Source organism: Macaca mulatta, chromosome 7 (assembly GCF_049350105.2).
Source record: "Macaca mulatta isolate MMU2019108-1 chromosome 7, T2T-MMU8v2.0, whole genome shotgun sequence".
Lineage (NCBI taxonomy): Eukaryota > Metazoa > Chordata > Mammalia > Primates > Cercopithecidae > Macaca > Macaca mulatta.
The window spans coordinates 140,878,362-140,900,605 of record NC_133412.1 but is presented as its reverse complement, the minus strand read 5'-3'; the positions used below and the strand labels follow the sequence as shown (position 1 = coordinate 140,900,605).

Sequence of the window (22,244 nt, the reverse complement as noted above, 5' to 3'; positions counted from 1 at the left end):
GCCAGAACTCAGCCCCACCTCTACCCAGCTGCAGATGCTTCCTTCTGGTTTTCCACCATGGTAGCCACAGCACCCCCTTCCTTTCTGCTTTTCCTGCTCTGACTTTCTCTCCGTCAGCCTCCTTCCCTTTCTCTTCTTTCAGCACCTGAGAACCGGCTTCCAGTGCAGGTCTTTGTAAACGATTATTTGAGTTGCTGAATTAAGACAAACCTGATGGATGGAGCTACCACATACAGGAACGAGAAGAAAGAGGTGAGCAGTCCCAAGGTGACCAGCATCCTTCCAACTTCTGTAGCTGCTGTTGCTTTTGCTGCTGCTCCAGCTTCAACCCCAGCTCTGGCTCAGGCTCCTGATCTGGCTCCAGCTCTTGGCTGCTTCTGCTGCTTCTCTGCTCCTCTCCGTCCTGGGTGCTCAGCAGCAGCCTGACTCTGAGCAGAGCCCAGAATCCTATTTAAATCCGAGAGCTGTCAGAGCACAGCCTGCTGGGAGATGTAGTCCTGGCGGGGAGGGGACGGAGGCAAGGTTAGAAGCTTACTTAGGTTTACCGGCAAAGAGAATGTGGGTAAACTAAAGCAAGTACCCCCTAAATCCCCCATCCGCAATTGTTTCTCTTCTCTAGGAAATGTGTTCTCCCAACCACTGCCACCCCTACTGTATGATGGACTGTATAGAATATTTCTAACTTTAGCCACAAACCCCATGATGCTTAAAATACCGGTGGATTAAAATAGGACAGGAAGGAAACTCCCAGAAGAATGGTGAGAGAAGTCAGAAGAGCGATTAACCTTAGGGAGGAGGGGGCAGTGACTGGGAGGGAGATGACTGGAACCCCTGGAGGGTTGAGAGTGTTCTGTTACTTCATCCGGGTGATAGTAGACAGGTGTGCTCACTTTGTGAAAATCTGCTGAGTCATATGCTTTCGACTTGTGCAGTTTTCTGCAATTTATAGTATACTTCAATGAAGTTAACACACGCACATGCATATTACAAGGAAAGGGTGTGGTGTTTAAGTGCATGGACTCTAGCGCTGAATCTATTTAAAAGCTCCATGGCCCTGGGCAAGTTACTAAACCTCTCTGTTAACTCAGTTTTCTCACTTCTACAATGGGCATGATTATACATATATATAGTTTACATATATATAGTTTATATATATATAGTTTACATATATATAAAACCATATATGATATATATATATATCCCCACTTGTTTTAAGTGTTCAATTATTACATTGGTGGAAAATGAAACTAGCATATGCTAAACAGTGTATAAGAGTCAGCAGTTATGGTTAGCTGTTCTGATTCCTATCTCCCTTGCTTTACTCAAGGCCATGGTGTAGAAAAGGGAGCGATGATGAACGTGGGTGGTGTTTCAGTTGAATGCTATTGATGAGGGGAAATACAAGAAAATGCTGGTAGAGAGCTCAAGGTAGGGGAATCACTTGAGGCCAGGAGTTCAAGACCCAGCTTAGGCAACATGGTGAGACCCTGTCTCTACAAAAAATTAGCTGGGCGTGGTGGTGCTTGCCTGTAATCCTAGCTACTTGGGAGAGTGAGTAAGGAGGATCACTTGAGCTCAGAGGTCAAGGTTGAAGTGAGCTAGGATCATGCCTCTGGATGTGTGTGAGATGGGAAGAGGGTAAATGGGATTCATTGCCCTTCCTCGCTCTGTGTTCCTCTCTTGGACAGGAGAATAGGCAAAGAGCTGGGACAGGACCCCAGGAATAATTTCCCAGTTCTTTCCCTTCCTGTGAAGCCAGAGGAGCCTTCAGGAATACCCATGCATGAAAGAAGACTTCTGTGGCAGGCAGGTGTTCACGTCCTTATTCGTCAATTCATCCTCAACACACACTTACTGAGTGTTTCTCTGCACCAGGAATTGTGCAACATACTAGGAAGACACATTTCTGCCCCTGGGGAAACCCATGGACCTGACCAACAGAACAAGGAGTGATCAGATAATTCCCAGCAGACACTTCTGGACTCAAATCTAAGATCTTTGCATTTATGAAGATGATACTCACCTTATCTTTAGCTTGTCCAGGAAGCAGAGAGTCCTTAAGAACAGCATGCAGTCCTCTGGAGAGAAGATATTAGAAGCACCGTAAGGCATCTAGAATTACAAAAATATACAAACCCTTTGCTAAAATAAAATGTTAAATATTATAATCTAAAAACCACCATCAGATCATTGATAAGTTGTACCAAAATGTTAAACCATACTATTAAGTCCAGGTACGTGAATAGACAGACACATCAATAGAACAGAATGGAAAGGCAAGAAATAGACCCAAATACACATGGGGATTTAGTAGCACCTAGGTATCCAGTTGGGAAAAAGCAAACTTGATCCTTCCAAAATTCTAATAGCTCAAAGACATAAATATGAAAAATGAAACCACTGAAGTATTAAGAAGAACCACTGGACACATTTTTAGGGTAGTAAGACCTTTCTAGTAAGACAGGAAATCAAAAACTAAAATTTAAAAAATGAGCATGACAGAAACCATCATACACAAGGCAAGATAAATGAGAAACTGGGGGGAAATATTGATAACAGGCTTTGAAGACAAGAGACTAATTGGTTTAGTAGATAAAGAACACCTACAACTCAATAAGAAAAGGAATAACAACCCAATTGAAAGAGCAGTTTACAAAAAAGGAAATACAAGTGTCTCTTCACCCTCGCTCATATGAGAGATGCAAATTAAAATTACACTGGGAGCCACTTTTCACTTTTCAGATTGCCAAAGGTCAAAAAGATTGTAGTATGATCTACTGGCAAGCATGTGAAGAAATAATGCGGATGCATTGCTCATGGGAGAGTCCATTGTTACAGTCTCTGTAGAGAGAAGTATTGTAATGTCTAGTAAAGCTGTGCATGCACTCATTCACCTAAACATTCTACTACCATGTATTTATAAGGTTACCATTATAGCATTGTATATAATAGCAAAAGTTTGGAAACCTCCTAAATGTCCATCAATAGTAAAGCCACATAATAGATAGTATACAGCTGTATAAAAAGAATAAATAATTAAGAAACAGAATAACTAAATAATTTACGTAAATAAACATTACATTTTGGTTGGGCACTGTGGCTTACATCTGTAATTCCTGCACTTTGGGAGACCGAGGCAGGAGGATCATGTGAGACCAGAAGTTCAAGACCAGCCTGGGCAACGTAGTGAGATCACCATCTCTACAAAAAAGAAAACTGAAAATTAGCTGGCCTGGTGGCACAGACTGTGGTCCCAGCTACTTGGGAGGCTGAGGCAGAAGGATCACTTGAGCCCAGAAGGTTGAGGCTGCAGTGAGCCATGATCATGCCACTACACTCCAGCCTGGGCAACAGAGCAAGACCTTGTCTCTAAAAAAAAAAGAAAAGAAAAAACAAATAATGTTTTCAGCAAAAACACCCTGACAACTTACAGGACACATTTCACAGGCTTCCAAATGAACTGCTTGGAAAAGGTCTTAAGACTGATGGCTTACATCCTGTCTCTGAGTAAAGAATTTTATTGTGAGTCACTCAAATTCTATCGCGAGTTCCTCAAACTATGTATTGATTAATTATCAGGTTACTGATTAATACTGACATTGAAAAGGACACCGTTTTGTGTTCTTTTCAAAAGAACTAAATCATAAAGCTCTGCTGATTTGCTTTTACTGATTGTCTTGTGCATAAAACATTTTAGCCTGTACACTGTCATCCATAGGCAATGATTGTAACCTCTGTATTGTACCCGCCAATGGAAAAGGATTCCTTCTCCTAAACGGTCTTATAAAAGCATTTCAACTTGTAAAAGATGTTGGAACATGCCCAACTTTGTTGGTGCATCTTACTGGATAGATTCTCACATTTGGCTTCCAATAAACTTTTATCAATTTATCTCTGCCCCAATGGCCTTAATTTCTCTCAAAAACCATATCACTTTGCAACAACTGACATGTTTATCTTTGTTAAATTAATCACTGCAGTATCACAAATAAAGCTATTTCTCAAACTGGTATTAAGACATTCTTAAACACGCTTTGTCACATAAGCAAAGCCATAATCATCACCCACTTCATTGTAATCAACATCAAAAAAGCCAGGGACCAATAGGATACCTGCTCTTCAGGGATTTTCAATCTGAGACAGATGTAGATATAAGTCACAGAGAGAAAGAGATGAAAACACCAGAGGAACCAGTGCAGGAATGGGCCTGAAATTCAGTGATGACAAAGCACTCATCACTTACAACACCTTTGAGAAGGATCCTCCTCTAGTCTCACCATGAGTGAATCACAGGTCAAGTTCCCAGATCAGCCATCCTCCCAGGGCTGACACTGAGGCAGGGATGTGTGGAGATCACATGCTATGAAGCAGAGCTGGGAAGCTGCTTGCTGATTTGACCTTTGGTCATAAATCATCTAGCAGCTCATACTGTACTGGTCTCCTGGTTATCCCTGTCATGGATACTCTGCTAAGAATGGAGCCTTTTACAAACTAGAGTGAGAGGGCAAACTGTAAGCCTCTCTTTCTCTTCCTTCTTTCCTCCTTCTCCTTTTCCCTATTTTTCAAATCACATATTTTGGAAGCCAGATGAGACAGGTGGAAGATGACAGATTCCATCTTTCTACTGCAACCCCTGCCTGACTTCCCTAAGGAGCTTGTACAGCACCGCAGTTATTTCCATTTCCAGCCATGAGGAACTTGCTGCCTCTTCCCATGCCCTGACCCTAAACAGCAAACCAAAATGGAAGCACTTTTTTCTGTATATTTTTAAACCAATAATAATGGCTTATTGTTCCTTTTTCTTGATTTTAAAAGCTGAAATAAACACACTGTCTTTCTCAAAGAAAAATAATTTTTGCTGCTGGTATGTAACTTTCATTGATTTTTCCCCCTATGGATCAGCAACCCTTACTCTTAACTCACAGCACGCACTATTGATATTAAAAAATTATATAGAGAGAGACACGGTCTCACTATGATGCCCATGCTGGTCTTGAACTCCTGGGCTCATGTGATCCTTCCACCTTGGTCTCTCAAAGTGCTGGGATTACAGGAAGGAACCACCATGCCCAGTCTATTGACATTTTGAGCCTGATAATTCTTTCCCGTGAGTGGCTGTTCTGTGTAAAGGAGGATGTTTAGCAGCATCCCTGGCCTTTACCCACTAAGATGCCTGGAGCACTACTATCCCCTTGTGACAATCAAAAATGTCTCCAGGCATTGCCAACTGTCCACTATGGGGCAAAATCACCCCCATTTGGGAACCACTGCCCTCCAGAATGTAAGCCTACAGGATAACCCTGTTGTATGTAGTATTGAAAAGGATTAGAGCACAGTAACGTTTTACTTAGTATCCCATGCCTTTCACTCAGCTGTAGCCAAGCTAACCTGCTTACTGTCCACAGCAAGTTATTAATATCCTCTCAGGGCCTGGGATGCTGGCCATCTACTAATCCTTTTGTCCTTCGAAACTTTACCTTCTCCCAGCTTAATTCTGTTTACCTCTAATCACTCCATTAGTCTACAATGCCTGGGATCTGCGTCCACATAGACTTCAAAAACACACCTCCACTGAGTGGCTTTCTGAGACGATGGAAATGTTCTATCTCTCAACAGGCGTTTGGGTTACATGAGTCTATGCCTTTGTCAAAACAGCAAATATATACCGAAGACTTGTGCAGCTCACTGTATATAAATTTTACATCCAAAGGAAAAAAAGCTAAATACATATTGAACTCTAGTTAATGAATAATATATACACATACTGAATTTCTTAAAGGGGAAGGGTACTGATGTCTGTAATTTACTTTGAAGTACAGTAATAAAATAGATTGATAGAAGGAAGTAAAGCAGGTGTTTCACTATATTTGTTTTATATATGTGATAAAACTGGTATAGTAAAATGTTAATGTAGAATCTGGATAATGGATATATGGATGTTTATTGTAAACTTCTTTTTTTTTTTTTTTTTTTTTTTTTTTTTTGAGATGGAGTCTCACTCTGTCACCAAGGCTGAGAGTGCAGTGGTGTGATATCTGCTCGCTGCAAACTCCGCCTCCCAGGCTCAAGCAATTCTCCTGCCTCAGCCTCCTGAATAGCTGGACCCACAGGTGCCCACCACTGCACCTGGCTACTTTTTGTATTTTCAGTAGAGATAGGGTTTCACCATGTTAACCAGGCTGGTCTTGAATTCCTGGCCTCAAGTGATACCCTGGCCTCGGCCTCCCAAAGTGCTGAGATTACAAGTGTGAGCCACCACGCTCAGCCTGTAAAATTCTTGAAACTATTATACATGTTTGAAAATGTTCAGATTAAAATGTAATGGAAGTACACATGCAGACACACACACAAACACATGTGTATGCACACGCTCCCTGTCATGGAAAATCAAGAAGCACAACATTTCAAAATGAAAATTTGTTATAAATTGCCATATTCACTTTTTTAAAAACTTTCTAACATAAATGGAATTTGTTTTCAGGTGAAGAAATCTTTTATTTTGTTTAAGGTCCAACTTAAATGTCTCCTCTCTGCAGCTTTCACCCATCCTAATCAATCATCCACTTTTCTTGCTCCCATACACTATATTTGCCTTTTCTGTACAGCAGTCACAATGGTTTGACTTATAACTTAGTTAGGCAACTTCTTTTTTCCTTTTTTTTTTTTTTTTTTTTTGAGACGGAGTCTCGCTCTGTCGCCCAGGCTAGAGTGCTGTGGCGTGATCTCGGCTCACTGCAAGCTCTGCCTCCCGGGTTCACGCCATTCTCCTGCCTCAGTCTCCAGAGCAGCTGGGACTACAGGCACCCGCCACCACACCTGGCTAATTTTTTTTATATTTTTAGTAGAGACGAGGTTTCACTGTGTTAGCCAGGATGGTCTCGATCTCCTGACCTCGTGATCTGCCTGCCTGGCCTCCCTAAGTGCTGGGATTACAGGCGTAAGCCATTGCGCCTGGCCTCTAGGCAACTTCTTATCTCACCAGCTCAGGGACAGAAATAAGGTCTACATTTGTGTTCCCCCAGCACATGGAACCAAGGTTTGCACAAAGCAGATATGCGATAAATAGTGGTGAATATGGTTGAGTTTACAGTAATCTCTCCCTGGTTATGAGATTCTAAGATATCCTAATTTAATTATTTGCAACTTTGTGAATATTGCAAAATTTGGATTCCAATAGAAGTGAATGGTGAGTCACTCCTTCAGAAGATACTTAGAAAAAAAACAAACTGGCATTGGGAACTGAAATAAAGTAGAAATGAAGCTAAGGGACTTTTGCAATTAAACGTTGGGAAATTTTTTTAAATAAAAGAGGGCCGATAAGCCCAGGCCTTACACCTGCACTGTGGTGAGGTGCTCAGGATGGCAGAAGCAAAGCTGTGCAAAGCTTCTGCCAACTCAAGGGCTTACAGCAATCAGTGAAGTCATAGGCATCCAACATCAGGACCAGGACAGATAAAGAAAACAAAGCCTCTTAGACAAAATGTTTTACTAGTTTGTGTTTGGAGTAAACCAAATAATATAGAGAATCATTTAAAGAATACTCACCATGACTTACTGCACAGCTTATGAAATAAAACATCATCAGAAGTAGATCTGGATATTGTAGGGCCTGAAGTCTATCCGATTTAGGGGGCTCTTTTCTTTAGTTGTTTTTTTGTTTTTTTGTTTTTACAGCTATTATGCTATGAATTCGCAGGGAACAGGTCCCAGCAACTTAGGCTTCTTTCCATTGGTTCTCACAAAGTGAGCTTCACAAAGTGGAGAAGGCTGGCACTTCAGGTACTTTTCTCTTTTGCTTCCTTCTTTTTCTGATCCTTTTCCTTTACATGTTTTGTGATACCCTACCTTGTTTTGACCTGAATTGACTCTCCCTTAACTAAGAGAGCCAGACAGACTGCATCTTGGTTCCTTCACTCGCAGCCCCTTGCCCACCCTTCTTCCTCTAGGACTTAATTTGTGCGAGCTGACTCCCAGCACATCCAAGAATGCAATTAACTGATAAGATACTGTGGCAAGCTATATCCGCAGTTCCCAGGAATTCGCCTGGTTGATAGTACCCTAAGCCCCCGCATTTGTGTCCGGTTGATAGCACCCAAAGCCCCGCATCTATCACCTTGTGATAGATTTAAAGCCACTGCACCTGGAACTGTTTGCTTACCTGTAACCATTTATCCTTTTAACTTTTTGCCCACTTTACTTCTGTAAGATTGTTTTAACTAGACTCCCCCCCTCCCCTTTCTAAACCAAAGTATAAAAGAAAATCTAGCCCCTTCTTCGGGGCTGAGAGAATTTTGAGCACTAGCCGTCTCTCGGTCGCCAGCTAATAAAGGACTCCTGAATTCGTCTCAGAGTGTGACATTTCTCTACAACTCGCTTGGTTACAACAGTTTCAGGAAGCTATCTTGGCTCTTAGACTGCTTAATATGCTCAATAAAACATTAATTCTCTCAGCAAGAATCTTGCCTTTAACTTGTTTGTGTCCAACAATGCCAACAGCATGCTGGGGAACACTGTTGATAGGCTCTTCCAGTTTTGCCTTGGTAACATGTGTGGGGCATTCAGTGAATGCCTTGAGTTGGCAGAAGCTTTGCACAGCTTTGCCCCTGCCATCCTGACCACCTCACCACAGTGTAGGTGTAAGGCCTGGGCTTATTGGCCCTCTTTTATTTAAAAAAAAATCCCTAATATTTAATTTCAAAAATCCCTTAGCTTCTTTTCAACTTTATATCCTATTTCAGTCCCCAATGCCATGGTAACATGTGTGGGGCATTTTTGAACAGTTCCCATTCCCTTGATGTCTACAACATAACCTTTCTTGTAGATTTGCATGGATGTGGCCAAAGGAACAACTCCATGTTTTCTAAAAGGCCTAGAGACCATATATTGGTGTCCCTCCTCTTTCCCTGAGTGTTTGTTGTTTTGGAGAATTACCGAAGATGGCAGTTCCTTTTGAAAGGCTAGGGAGCTCTTTTTAATAAAAAGAATATAAAACTATGAATAAATATTAGGTACAAAAATAAAACAAGGCTGGGCACAGAGGCTCACACCTATAATCCCAGCATTTTGGGAGACCGAGGCAGGAGGACTGATTGAGGCAAAGAGTTTGAGACCAAGAGCAACATAATCAGATCTCGTCTCTACTAAAAAAAAGTGGGAAAAAAATTAACTGGGCGTGGTGTGCACTCCTACAGTCCCTGCTACTTGAGAGGCTGAGGCAGGAGGAGAGGTTGAGCTCTGAAGGTGGAGACTGCAGAGAGCTGTAATCACACCACTGCACTCCAGCCTGGGAGATGGAGCGAGATCCTGTTTCAAAGTAAAGCAAGAGGTTAATTACAAGAGAAAAGTAAATAGGAAATTATGATTTTTAAAAATCTAATAGTTGCTACTGTGAAAGGAAAACATTTGGACTTCCCAAATCACCAAACTAAAGGGAAAATTCAAGCCAGGAACTGTTTAGGGCAAACCTGCTTCGCATTCTATTCAAAGTCATCCCTCTGCTCACTAAGATAAATGCATATCTGATTGCCTCTTTGAAAAGGCTAGACAGAAACTCAAAATAATGCAGCTGATTTTCTCTCACCTACCTGTGACTTGGAAGCCCCCTCTCTGCTTTGAGTTGTCCCGGCTTTCCGGACCAAACCGATGTTCATTTTACATATATTGATTGATGTCTCATGTCTCCCTAGAATGTATAAAACCAAACTCTGCTCTGACCACCTTGGACACACGTCGTCAGGACCTCCCGAGGCTGTATCTTGGGTATGCACCCTCACCCTTGGCAAAATAAACTTTCCAAATTAACTGAAACCTTTCTCAAATTTTCTGGGTTTACATTTAGGTAACCACAAAGGGATTCTGAATGCAGATGCCCCTGACCTTTGACAAATGTCCTATGGGTGCCTGGTACCAGCACGAGCTAACTTTATGTCTCAAACCAACAGGACAATTTGCTGAGGTCTGGGAATATCCCCTCCAGAGAATCCCTCATGTCCCAAAATTTGGTCAAGATCTGAAGTTTATTTTGCTGTACAACTTCTCTTTTTTTTTTGGAATTTTACTTGCTTTCAATAAGAAAGGCAAGTTTTTCTGCTTCCATGACGATGGAAGGCAGGTAACCCCTTCATGGAGTTTGAGCTCACTTCCAATAACGAAGAGGAGGTTGTTGTTGTTGTTGTTTTTTCTGCTTCTAGGATGATAGACAGCCATCTTCAGCCTGAGACCCACCTCTAGGTAAGTAGCTGAATTGGGGTTTTGTCTTGGCTAAAGTTAACAATCAGCTGGTCTTAATTTCTCCTTACCATTAGAGTGCTCAGTAATCATATAAGTTGTGTGATCTTTTGTTTTGCTTAACTGGTTTTTGTTGTTTGTTTCTGTTTTTGTTGTTGTTTCAGTCTTTTTCCCCTTGGGTTTGATCAACTCTACCCAACTTGATCAAATCCAGAGGAAAGTTCCAAATTATGGGGAATAAGGCCTCTGAAGTGGTTAAATTCCCACACACAAAAAAAGGTGGTGTGGTTTGGGAGAAAAATGGCCAGCAAAAGAAAAAAAAAAATAGAGAGAGAAGGGAACATTTTTTTATTTTGACTACTAAAGGGGCTTTATTTACATAACTAGGCCACCTTTTTGCTAGCCAGGCCAACTGAAAGCAATGGCTATCACCCCACCCTGAAGTTCAATAGCTAAAGTTTTGCCTTCTTTTTTCCCTACCACACAACAGCCTAAGTTTGGCTCCTAAATCAAACCCTTTCTGGTTTGATATTTGGTACGTCTGAAATAGCAGCAATTTGTCCTAGATGAAATATAGTAATGAGATTTTAAAAGATTTTTTAAAAGGAGCTCAATGGTTAAAAGTCAGCTTAATTAAAAGTTAACATCCAAGATGTGTTTGTATTTAAAAAGCCTTCATGTTTTTGTTTTTGTTTTCTTTTCTCTCCCAGGACTTTCTCCTTTTTTTTTTTTTTTTTTTGCAAAAGTGTTTTTCTTCTCAGTTGACTGAATCTGTTTTCTTCATTAATAGCTATTGCAACAGAGGGCACTCTGGAATTTTTAAGGAAGACTGTAGTTTAGACACTTAGAAATGTCTTTATTAAAAAACAAAAACAAAGCAAACAAACAAACAAAAAACCATTTTAAGTGCACTACAAAAGCATCACATGATTTAACCTCAAAATAATTCTCCCTTTTTGGAGACCCAGGATTCAGTGTGGGCTCCTCCCAGAGCTCAGACATCCAGTTAAAAGACAGGTAGTCCCAGGCCAGGTGCGGTGGTTCATGCCTGTAATCCCAGCACTTTGGGAGGCCAAGGTGTGTGGACCACATGAGGTTAGGAGTTCAAAACCAGCCTGGCCAACATGATGAAACCCTGTCTCTACTAAAAATACAAAAATTAGCTGGGCATGGTGGCACATGTCTGTAATCCCAGCTACTCAGGAGGCTGAGGCATGACAATCACTTGAACCTGGGAGAAGGAGGTTGCAGTGAGCCTAGATCGCAGCATTGCACTCCAGCCTGAGCAACAAGAGCAAAACTCCATCTCAAAAAAAAAAAAAGAAAAAAAAAAGATAGGTAGTCCTTATCTAAATAAAATTTATCTCTGTATATAATCTTATGATAGTTTTCTATATTTTTATGTTTGATTTGACATCCATCTTTAATATCCCTCTAGCACCATCAGACTTTTTCTCTTTGTACCTAATGGTGTACATTTTGCTATTTGATTTTTCAGCTGAGTTGTTTCCTTTAATATGAAAATTTAAGGCTATTTAGCTGACAACTGCCTAGGGTTGTAAAACAGGTTATCAAGAATCTGAAAGTCTAAGACAGGAAAGAGAAAATGTCTTTATGAATCTATAAGATGTACTTCTATCGGCATGACTAATATGTCAATGCATTTATGTGTTGTGTACACAATGTTTCACTACTGAAAATATATAAAAGAGTTCTAATTAGCTGGCTTAAAGAAAAATAAAAGCACTTAAATAATCAAATACTTTATCAGAAAAAGGAAGACTAGTCAAAAGCTTTTTCAAGTTTATGTAACTTAAGTAAAATATTTAATATGTAATCTAGCTTTAAAATTATTGGTAAAGTAATATTAGAAATGTCTTAGGAATTGCCAGCATACATTTTTGTTTGCATTTATTAATCAAGCAATTTCATACTTATCCCTGCCAAATACTATAAGATGTCAAACTTTGGCATAGGGATTAGAAAACTATAAACCCAGACCAAAACAGAATGATCTCTGCTTGTGTAATCTTTAATAAATAAGACATTGATATTAGTTTAATAAAAATAGCTACATCTTAAATTTAGTAAGATTACCATAACTTTAATTTTGTGGCTTTAGGCAGTCTAGTCCACAGGAAGTAAGGTTTGTTATCATCTTTGTTTCAAAGCTAAACTATAAACTAAGTTCCTCCCAAAGTTTATTTGGCCTATGCCCAGGAATGAATAAGGACAGCTTGAAAGTTAAAAGCAAGATGGGGTCAGTTAAGTTAAATCTTTTTCACTGTCTTAGTTATAATTTTGCAATGGTGGTTCCATAACTTTAAATGATGACTATCACAGTTTTCATAAATAATCTAGGTAAACAATTAAAATAATTAGGTAAATGTAATAGAATAAATACTTGTAGACACAGTCATCATAATTTAGAATCTAAAGTTATATTAAATTAAATAATAGATATTTCATTATTTGGGTACTTTCCAATCAAAATATATTTGTAGGAAAACATTCTTTCTAAAAAAAATTGTGTCCTTTAAAAAAAGTGAAGAATTTTTGTCTAATTCAAAGCTCATTTAAAGACCATGTATAAAACAAGGTAAAAGGAACCAGGAAATAAAAGAAATGTAAAGAAAGTTATAAAAATAAAGAGGTTTTTTTTTTTGGTAAGAAAGTTTAGAGAGAAATAATTTCATATGAAAAAGAATATTGTATGGTAAATTTAGTCCTAGAGTAAAATGACTGGTTATTTAAGAAGGAGGGATGTTCAGGACAAACTGGAAAGTCCAAGCATGTCACAAACGGTCTATGTAAGTCACCATAAGAGGATTTATAAAACAAACAAAACCAAAAACTTTTATATGATCAAGTTGTCATATTAAGTTTGGTTTGCTTAGAAAAAAGATTAAAACTTTTTTTAAATTAAGTTTATTACATCCGTGTATCTCTCTTGTGAACCCAGAAAATCTCAGACAGGTCTCAGTTAATTTAGAAAGTTTATTTTGCCAAGGTTGAGGACACACCTGTGACACAGCCTCAGGAAGTCCTGATGACATGTGCCCAAAGTGGTCAGGGCACTGCTTGGTTTTATACATTTAGGGAGACATGAGACATCTATCAATATATGTAAGAAGTACATTGGTTCACTCTGGAAAGGTGGAACAACTTAAAACAAAGGCAGGAAGACTCAAAGTGGGGAGGGAGCATCCAGGTCACAAATAGGTGATAAACAAACTATTACATTCTTTTGAGTTTCTGATTAGCCTTTCCAAAAGAGGCAAATGTATCTATCTCAGTGAGCAGAGGAGTGACTTTGAACAGAATGGAAGACAGGTTTGCCCTAAGCAGTTTCCAGCTTGAGATTTCCTTAGTGATTTTGGGGGCCCAAGGTATTTTCCTTTCATACTCTTTATGCTCTTTTAAAGTACTTGTGACACTGAGTTACAGGGCTTTGACACCTTGGCCTAAAAAGGACCCCAAGTCCTGCTAATTTTTTAAACACTGACAGCCATTAAAGCCCAATCTTCGGGCCCGGTCGAAGATGCCAATCAAAATAAACTACATTCCTGAAACACAGGGCCAGAAATTAAAGCTATTAAACTCCTCAAGGCCCAGGGACTATCATGGAAGAGATGGGCATGTGAGATTGTGAGGGCCAATTTTAAGAGATAAAATAAGTTATGTTTCTCTACATGTTAGTCATTAATGTCAAAGGCATACTGATGCAAGACCAGCATACAGGCCTCTATGTCAGATTAACAAGGTTTTCTTGAAGCATTAACCAACTCCTAAAGGTTATAAAGGTTATGAAAGGCTTATGAAAGTTATATCTTATGGTCAAGATTAGAATGTTATAGATTGTTTATAAAATTTTAAGAAATGAATTTAATTGACTTCATGCTGTTCTTATTAGGGCTTATTGTTTGGAAAATTAAGTCTCCTCTCTCAAAGAATGAAGGTTTTCACCTTTTTTTTTTTGGAAATCCTTGAGTTAAATGAATAACTTATTTCACAATGGCCTATTAATTCTATTTTGTTATTTCAAGTGTTTTAAACCTTTGATATTTGACAAACTTTCCAAAATCAAATGATAAATTATGTCTTTTTCTGACCTAATTAATCCTTTAAGATATTGTTGGACCTGGCACAGTGGCTCACGCCTGTAATCCCAGCACTTTGGGAGGCCAAAGCTGGGGGATCACGAGGTCAAAAGATTGAGACCATCCTGGCCAACATGGTGAAACCCAGTCTTTACTAAAAATACGAAAATTAGCTGGGTGTAGTGGCGTGTGCCTGTAGTCCCAGCTACTTGTGAGGCTGAGGCAGGAGAATCACTTGAACCCGAGGGGAAGAGGTTGCTGTGAGCCAAGATTGTGCCACTGCACTCCAGCCTGGTGATGGAATGAGATTCCACCTCAAAAAAAAAAAAACAAAAAAACAAACAAACAAACAAACAAAAAATATATATATATATATTATTAACAGGTTCCCTAGACTCCAAAAATGACATATTTGGCTTATTTGGTATAAAAATTATACAGGAAGCAGAGTCAAATATGAAATGGTGTTTGGTTTTCTTTGGGCTGTATTTGTATAAATATGTTACTGGTGTGTGTTCCAAAATCATGGGAAACTCCTATAATTCTGATATGACTTAGTGTATATTATCAGTAATAATTATAACTGTTATGTTAAATTATCTTATGCCACAGAGATAACAAATTTCCTTGTCAATTGTTTCTTTATGGCTGCCCTAAAACCTTTCATCATCCACAGACAACTGTCTTGTTTTGGTCCTCATTAGAAGGTGGTTTTATAATCAGCTATAGAACTCTAACAGGTGTTCTTAAATGCAGGTTTCTGATAACTTTGGAGATTGTGACCTTAGAATAGAGGAAAAAACTTTCAGGACTCTCATGGAGAGCTGAAGTGTTCAAAAATATCAAGCAGAACAGGAGTTAACTGTGTAAACTAAACTGATAGAAGACTAAAGTAATCTTTTTAACTTTTTGCTTAAAACGTTGCTGATGCTTTGTTTTTCAGAGTCAAGAAAACTTTTCTTTTAAGCTATTTACAGCTTTTAGCAATTGAGTAAAGTATACTCCCATGAACAAAACTTGGAGCATATTTGTTTCTCTCTGCATAATTTCCCCAGAATTTGGAAACTATTTGTGAGTATTTTTACTTATAACAATACAGTTATTTACATAAGTGCAGTCAGAATTTGTTTTCATTTGTAACAGGACAAAATTGGAGAAAACGGTTATTTTATTAAGACTTTGACTGGAATGGTGTGATTCCCTTGGAATCAAACTTGACTTAGGGAGCCAAGATAGCCCCTTGGAAAAACTGGCCTCTTCACCTTTATCTACCCAGCCCCTGTACAGGGTTCCTGACCTGTGGTAGGTAAAGAATGTCATTTTCTGAAAGGCCCAGGAGCCCCAAGTTTACCTTGGAACCTCAAGAGGAGAGGTTAACTCAATTCATAGGTATTTGATGGCACAAATCAAGGGCTGGGCTCAGTTTTAAAGAAGTCTTATCTAAGATTCTTTCTACAGAACACAGTTTCATCAAAGCCAAATTTAAAAGCCTATGTAAAAAATAATTATTCTTACCAGCCTGGCCAACATGGTGAAATCCCATCTGTACTAAAAATACAGAAATTAGCTGGGTGTGAAAGCACATACCTGTAATCCCAGCTACTTGGGAGTCTGAGGCAGGAGAATCACTTGAACTCAGGAGGCAGAAGTTGCAGTGAGACGATATCACGCCACTGCAGTCCAGCCTGGGCATCAGAGTGAGACTCCATCTCAAAAAAAAAAAAAAGTATATATATATATATATACTATATATATATATATATATATGTGTGTGTGTGTATATATATATGTATATATATATATTCTTGCTTCACTGTATACAAATAATTAGGCCAAGTATAATAAAGCAAAAAAGACATACCATAATTTGTCTTTAGTAAAGATGGGAAACTAGAGAGAGAAAAAATTGTTTCAAAAAGTATAGTACACCTAGCCGGGCACGGTGGCTCAAGCCTGTAATCCCAGCACTTTGGGAGGCCGAGACGGGCGGATCACGAGGTCAGGAGATCGAGACCATCCTGGGTAACACAGTGAAACCCCGTCTCTACTAAAAATACAAAAACTTAGCCGGGCGAGGTGGCAGGCGCCTGTAGTCCCAGCTACTCAGGAGGCTGAAGCAGGAGAATGGCGTGAACCCGGGAGGCAGAGCTTGCAGTGAGCTGAGATCCGGCCACTGCACTCCAGCCTGGGTGACAGAGCGAGACTCCGTCTCAAAAAAAAAAAAAAAAAAAAGTATAGTACACCTATCGTTAGATTTTAGTCTTGCCTAATGTTTTGCAATTTTTATTGTTTTCTACAGTTTGGACTGAATTCTAATTTTTCTTGGCTACTAGTCTTCAAAATAATGTTTTCAATTTTTTTCCTTCTTTTTTCCCCATTTTTCCTATTTTGGAGTCACTAACAACTAAGTTGTGCTTTTGTAAAGCTCTGTAAACTGAAGCTAGACAACTTAAACTTCAGAAGAAAATAACAGCAACCTATTTACATACATAAACCACTTTCATACCTGACTACTGATGTATGGACTACAGAGTAATGGCCTATATCAATTTTCCAGGATTTTTCTTTTGTTTACTGTTGTTTTTATCCCTTCCTCCCCCTAATTTCTCTTCATAGGACATGAGACATCACAACCTTCTAAAAGTGGGCTTTCCTAATAACTTAGAACCTACCTGTCTAGGAAAAAAACATCCTAACCATGAGAGATCAGACAAAAGCTGGGACCAGAGACTCATTTTCTTCTAAAACGCTTTCTCCAGAAAATTTTTTTAAAGGATGGAGAAAATGTAAAAGGAAAAGGAAAAGATCTTGGTCCCCCAAAATCACTAAGCTAAAGGGAAATTCAAGCTAGGAACTGTTTAGGGCAAACATGCCTCGCATTCTGTTCAAAGTCGTCCCTCTGCTCACTGAGATAAATGCATATCTGATTGCCTCCTTTGAAAAGGCTAAACAGAAACTCAAAAGAATGCAGCTGTTTGTGTCTCACCTTCCTGCGACCTGGAAGCCCTCTCCCCACTTCAAGTTGTCCCGCCTTTCCAGACCAAACCGATGTTCATTTTACATATGTTGATTGATGTCTCATGTCTCCCTAGAATGTATAAAACCAAACTGTGCATGTGTAAAACCAAACTGTGCTCTGACCACCTTGGACATATGTTGTCAGGACCTCTGAAGGTTGTGTCATGGGGGCACATCCTCAACCTTGCCAAAATAAACTTTGTAAATTAACTGAGACCTGTCACAAATTTTCTGGGTTCACACTACAAATATCACAAAATTCAGAAAATGACATCATATTTTTATTTTATTTTTAAAATTAGAGACATGTATTGCTATGTTGCCCAGGCTGGAGTGCAGTGGTTGTTCATAGGCACTATCTTGCGACTGATCAGCACCTGTATTTTGACTTGCTCTGTTTCTGACCTGGGCCAGTTCTCTCCTCCTTAGGTAACCTGGTGGTCCCCTGCTCCCAGGAGGTCACTATATTGATACTGAACTTAATGTGAACAGCTGATTGGCACAACACACTACAAGCCCAGAGCGTCTAGGCTAAAGGGATCCTTCCACCTCATCCTCCCAAGTTACTGGAACTATAGGCACATGCCACTGCACCTGGCTATATCTTTATTAATTAACTGCTTGACACACTTAATGATATTTTTTCTTATATTTTTGGCTGCATAATTTTTGAGGGCCTCTTCCTATAAAAATTATTTTTTAAATATAATTTTCTGTAGTGAAAATAAAAAAAGATAAAAAGATAATTCAGCCTTTCCTCTATCATGGCTGATCAAATGTGTTTTTTAAAACATCTTATTTTGAAACATTACAAAAAGCTGCAAAAATAATACAAAAAATTCCCGCATACTTTTCACTCAGCTTCCCCAAATGTCAACATTTTAAATAACCTTAGAACAATGATCAAAACCAGGAAATTAACATTGGTACAACACCACTAACTAAACTAATGGCTTTATTCTAATTTCACCAGTTTTCTCACTAATGTCCTATTTCTGGTCCAAGATTGAAGTCAGGACCCCACATTGCATTTAACTGTGATAACCTGCAGGTCACGTTTGGCAATCTTCCAAATTAGCCCACCTGGGGCAAGTCTTATGATTCATGGCTTACATCCCATTTCTGAGTAAAGAATCTTATGATGAGTCTCTCAAATCTTATTAAGAGTTCCTCAAACTGTTGATGTACACATTAATATGTAACCTATGGACACTGAAAAGGACACTTATTTGTTTCTGAATCATGACGTGTTACTGATTGTCTTAAACATGGATTGTCTTAAGACATGTCTTAAAACATGTCTTAAAAATTTGAACTTGTATGTTGTCATCTGTAGCCAATGATTGTAACCTCTGTATTGTGCCCTTCAATGAAAAAGGGCAATTCCAGTATGAAGAGTCCCCCTCCCTTCTCCTAAACTTTCTTATAAAATCATTCCAACTTGTAACAACAAACTTTGGAATACACCCAGCTTTATTAGTGTGTCTTCCCACATTGATCCTCACATTTGGCTTCCAATAAACCTTTATCAATTTATTTCTGCCTCAGCAGCCTTAATTTCCATCAACAAAATGGCATAACTGACAGGATTTCAGAGTGACCTCGCTGGACTACCTAGACCTGCTTCCAACCTTCGTGCATGTGCCAGCACAAAATGCATTGTGTTGCTGGACTTCGACGCCCCTGCTGAGTGCTACAGATGACTTCCTCCTGAAATCAATGAAGTTCCTGTCTTAGTTGAAGTTCTGGTTTATTAAAGGTGGTTTCCTCCTTGGCTACGTGGTACAATGACTGTCTCAGAACAAGAGCTGCTGCTATGAATTCAAGATAAGGGTTTTTGTTAAATTCTAGGGCAGGGTAAAATAGAAGCTCTGTAAATTGTTTCCCTGGTGATTTGGGATGAGATCTTTCCTTAGCTTTTTCCTCTTCCAGTCTCATGAGGGCACTCTTACTCCACTCCATAACTTGTCTCACACAAAGCTTAGATGGGAAGTGCCCTCTAAGACACCTGCTGAGTTTTATGTATAATACTTACCATCTTTCCACTTGCGAGTGCCTAGATAAGTAGTAGATCCACCTAATCCAGGATGGTTATAAGCCGCAGTAGCCAAAATGGAGCTGTTCTGAAAATGCCTAAGATAATTTGTTTGCACACACAATTGAAAAAAAGTTGGTTTTAGATCCAGACAAATTGAATGGAAGATTTACTTCCAATAACACCTACAAGCTTTTAAAAAAATTATTTTAAAAATGCCTCAATTCAAGAGGTAAAAAGATATGTGAAACGATTTGTAAATTTTAATGATTTAGGAGGCTTTCTCCTTCTTGCCTCCAGCTGCTCCTCCTCCTTCAACCCCTGTGATCTGAACTCAGCGCTTTCTGTTTGTTCTCCTGGCTCCCATACACCTCTTAGGCAGAGATTTTTAGAATTTCACAATACACATGTTTCCTTCCCTCAAAAGGCAGAAATATATTTAAATTTAAAACAAGGGGAACAACCAAAACAACTGCAGAATGAGAATAGAGCTACTGAGATCATAAAAATACGAATCCAACATTTTTTTTTCTAAACCGAGAGATTAATATTTAAAAAATGAGATTCTCAAACATTAAGACATGCCAGGCCAAGCACGGTGGCTCACGCCTGTAATCCCAGCACTTTGGGACGCCGAGGTGGGAAAAACACTTGAGTCTAGGAGTTCGAGACCAGCCTGGGCAACATGGCAAAACCCCATCTCTACCCAAAAAATGCAAAAATTAGCCAGGCACGGTGGTATGCACCTGTAGTCCCAGCTATTAGGGAGGCTCAGGTGGGAGGATCACTTGAGACCAGGAGGGAGAGGTTGCAATGAGCTGCGATCATGCCACTGCACTCCAGCCTGGGCAACAGGGTGAGACTCTGTCTCAGAAAAATAAAAAAAGACATACTGGGTTTTCTGAGACTCCAGCTAGATACATATTATGGCCCATTGTTGTGCACATCTTAAAATAATATACAGATTAGAACTTAAGTGGTCCACCCAGAACTATAGAGCTAACATGTAGGATCTTCTAAGTTCTCTGTCTACCTCTATATATTTTTTCTGCCTACTTTGAAACTACTGACTTTCCTACTTGTGTTGAGATAAAGCTCACTGTTTGTAGTATTACTAACTTAAGAAGACTTAGAAATTTTGTTTTTCTTATACAATTCAGCCAGTTCAAGCTAAAATGTTAATATTAAAAATCTAACTCTAAACGTATTTGAAACTGAATAAAAGGATAAAAGATTTTTAAAATAAAACTGCCATCAAACTACCCAAAAACTTTGGCTCACAGCCTTCATTAGATTACCTATTGGGACAAATGAAATTTAGCCATGTGGACTAACAGGTTCCAATTTTTTCCAGAAATACTTCAGATCCAACCATCTTTTATAAACTGGTGAGTTTGTATTACTATCTCATGACTAGAATTCTAAAATGAAAGCTATAAGGGCCAGGTGAGGTGACTCATGCCAGCAGTCCCAGCACTTTGGGAGGCCAAGGTAGGAGGATCACTTGGGCCCAGGAGCTCAAGACCAGCCCTGGCAATACAGTGAGACTCTGACTCTACAAAAAAAAATTTTTTTTTAAGTTAGCTGGGCTTGGTGGCATGCATGTGTAGTCCCAGGCACTCAGGAGGCTGTGGTGGGAGGATCACTTGAGCCTGGGAGGTCAAGGCTGCAGTGAGCCATGGTCACACCACTGCTCTCTACCTTGGGCAACAGAGTGAGACCCTGTTTCAAAAAACAAATAAAAAAATAAAGGTATAGGATTTCTATTTGTGCATATATATATGTGTGTTTAGATGTGTTTACATATATACATGTAGTATGTTATATGTTGTATCTACATGATACCCAATTGACTTATAAATAAATAAGCAATCATAAATTAGTAAGCCCAAAGGTTTTCCAAGTTCACATGACTTAAGTAATTCTTTAATAAATAAACTGGCTTTAAAATTATTAGTAAAATAAATATTAAATGTGTGATTTTTGATAAGTAAGACTAATTTAATATTGTTGGTTTAAGAAATACAGCTAAACCTTCTAAGTTATCCACAAAATACCCATATATTTAACTTTAAAGTTCTTGCTTAGGTGAATATCTGACATTCACAGGCTATAAAAATGGTTAATAGAAAAAAACTTTAAAAACTGAGCACAGGTCAGGCATGGTGGCTCACATGTGTAATCCTAGCACTTTGGGAGGCTAAGGTGGGAGAATCACTTGAGCTCAGGAGTTTGAGACCAGCCTGGGCAACATAATGAGATCTCATCTCCATTGAAAAATATATATATATTAAATTTTTTTAAAAGCTGGGCACAGTTGTTCATGCCTGTTATCCTAATGCTTTGGGAGGCCAAGGCAGGTGGATCATTTGAGACCAGGAGTTCAAAACCAGCCTAAGCAACATAGTGAGACACTGTCTCTACAACATAGTGAGACACTGTCTCTACAAAAAATTTGAAAATTAGTCTGGCCTGGTGGCACTTGCCTGTAGTCCTAGCCACTCAGGAAGCTGAGGAGGGAGGATTGCTTGTGCCCAGGAGTTGAGGTTATGATGAGCTGATCATGCCACTGCATAATAATAATTTATTACATGGTAAATTATTTTCCTAAAGCAAAATGACTGGTTAATTATAAAAGAGAAAGTGTAGGACAAGACAAAAGTTCAAACACATCATAAATAGTCTATAGAAATCATAATAGGCCTGGCGCAGTGGCTCATGCCTGTAATCCTAGCACTTTGGGAGGCCGAGACAGGCAGATCACAAGGTCAGGAGTTCAAGAACAGCATGGCCAAAATGGTGAAACCTCATCTCTACTAAAAACACAAAAAGTAGCCGGGCGTGGTGGCACATGCCCGTAGTCC

The 22,244-nt window shown here is 39.2% G+C and overlaps 1 protein-coding gene across 4 annotated transcripts in view; it reads right to left on the bottom strand.

The window, feature by feature from the left end:
- Window positions 1-21,916, bottom strand: part of RDH12 (retinol dehydrogenase 12) — a 35,562-nt gene extending 13,646 nt beyond the window's left edge. For 3 of the 4 annotated variants that reach the window (XR_013395185.1, XM_077938365.1, XM_077938366.1), the window contains exon 1: window positions 211-430. Coding sequence is in view for 3 of the 4 variants with exons in the window: in XM_077938365.1 (XP_077794491.1) it covers window positions 211-278 (68 nt within the window). In the remaining variant the exon portion in view is untranslated. 4 annotated transcript variants of the gene reach the window in all.
- Between the last annotated feature and the right edge of the window lie 328 nt (window positions 21,917-22,244).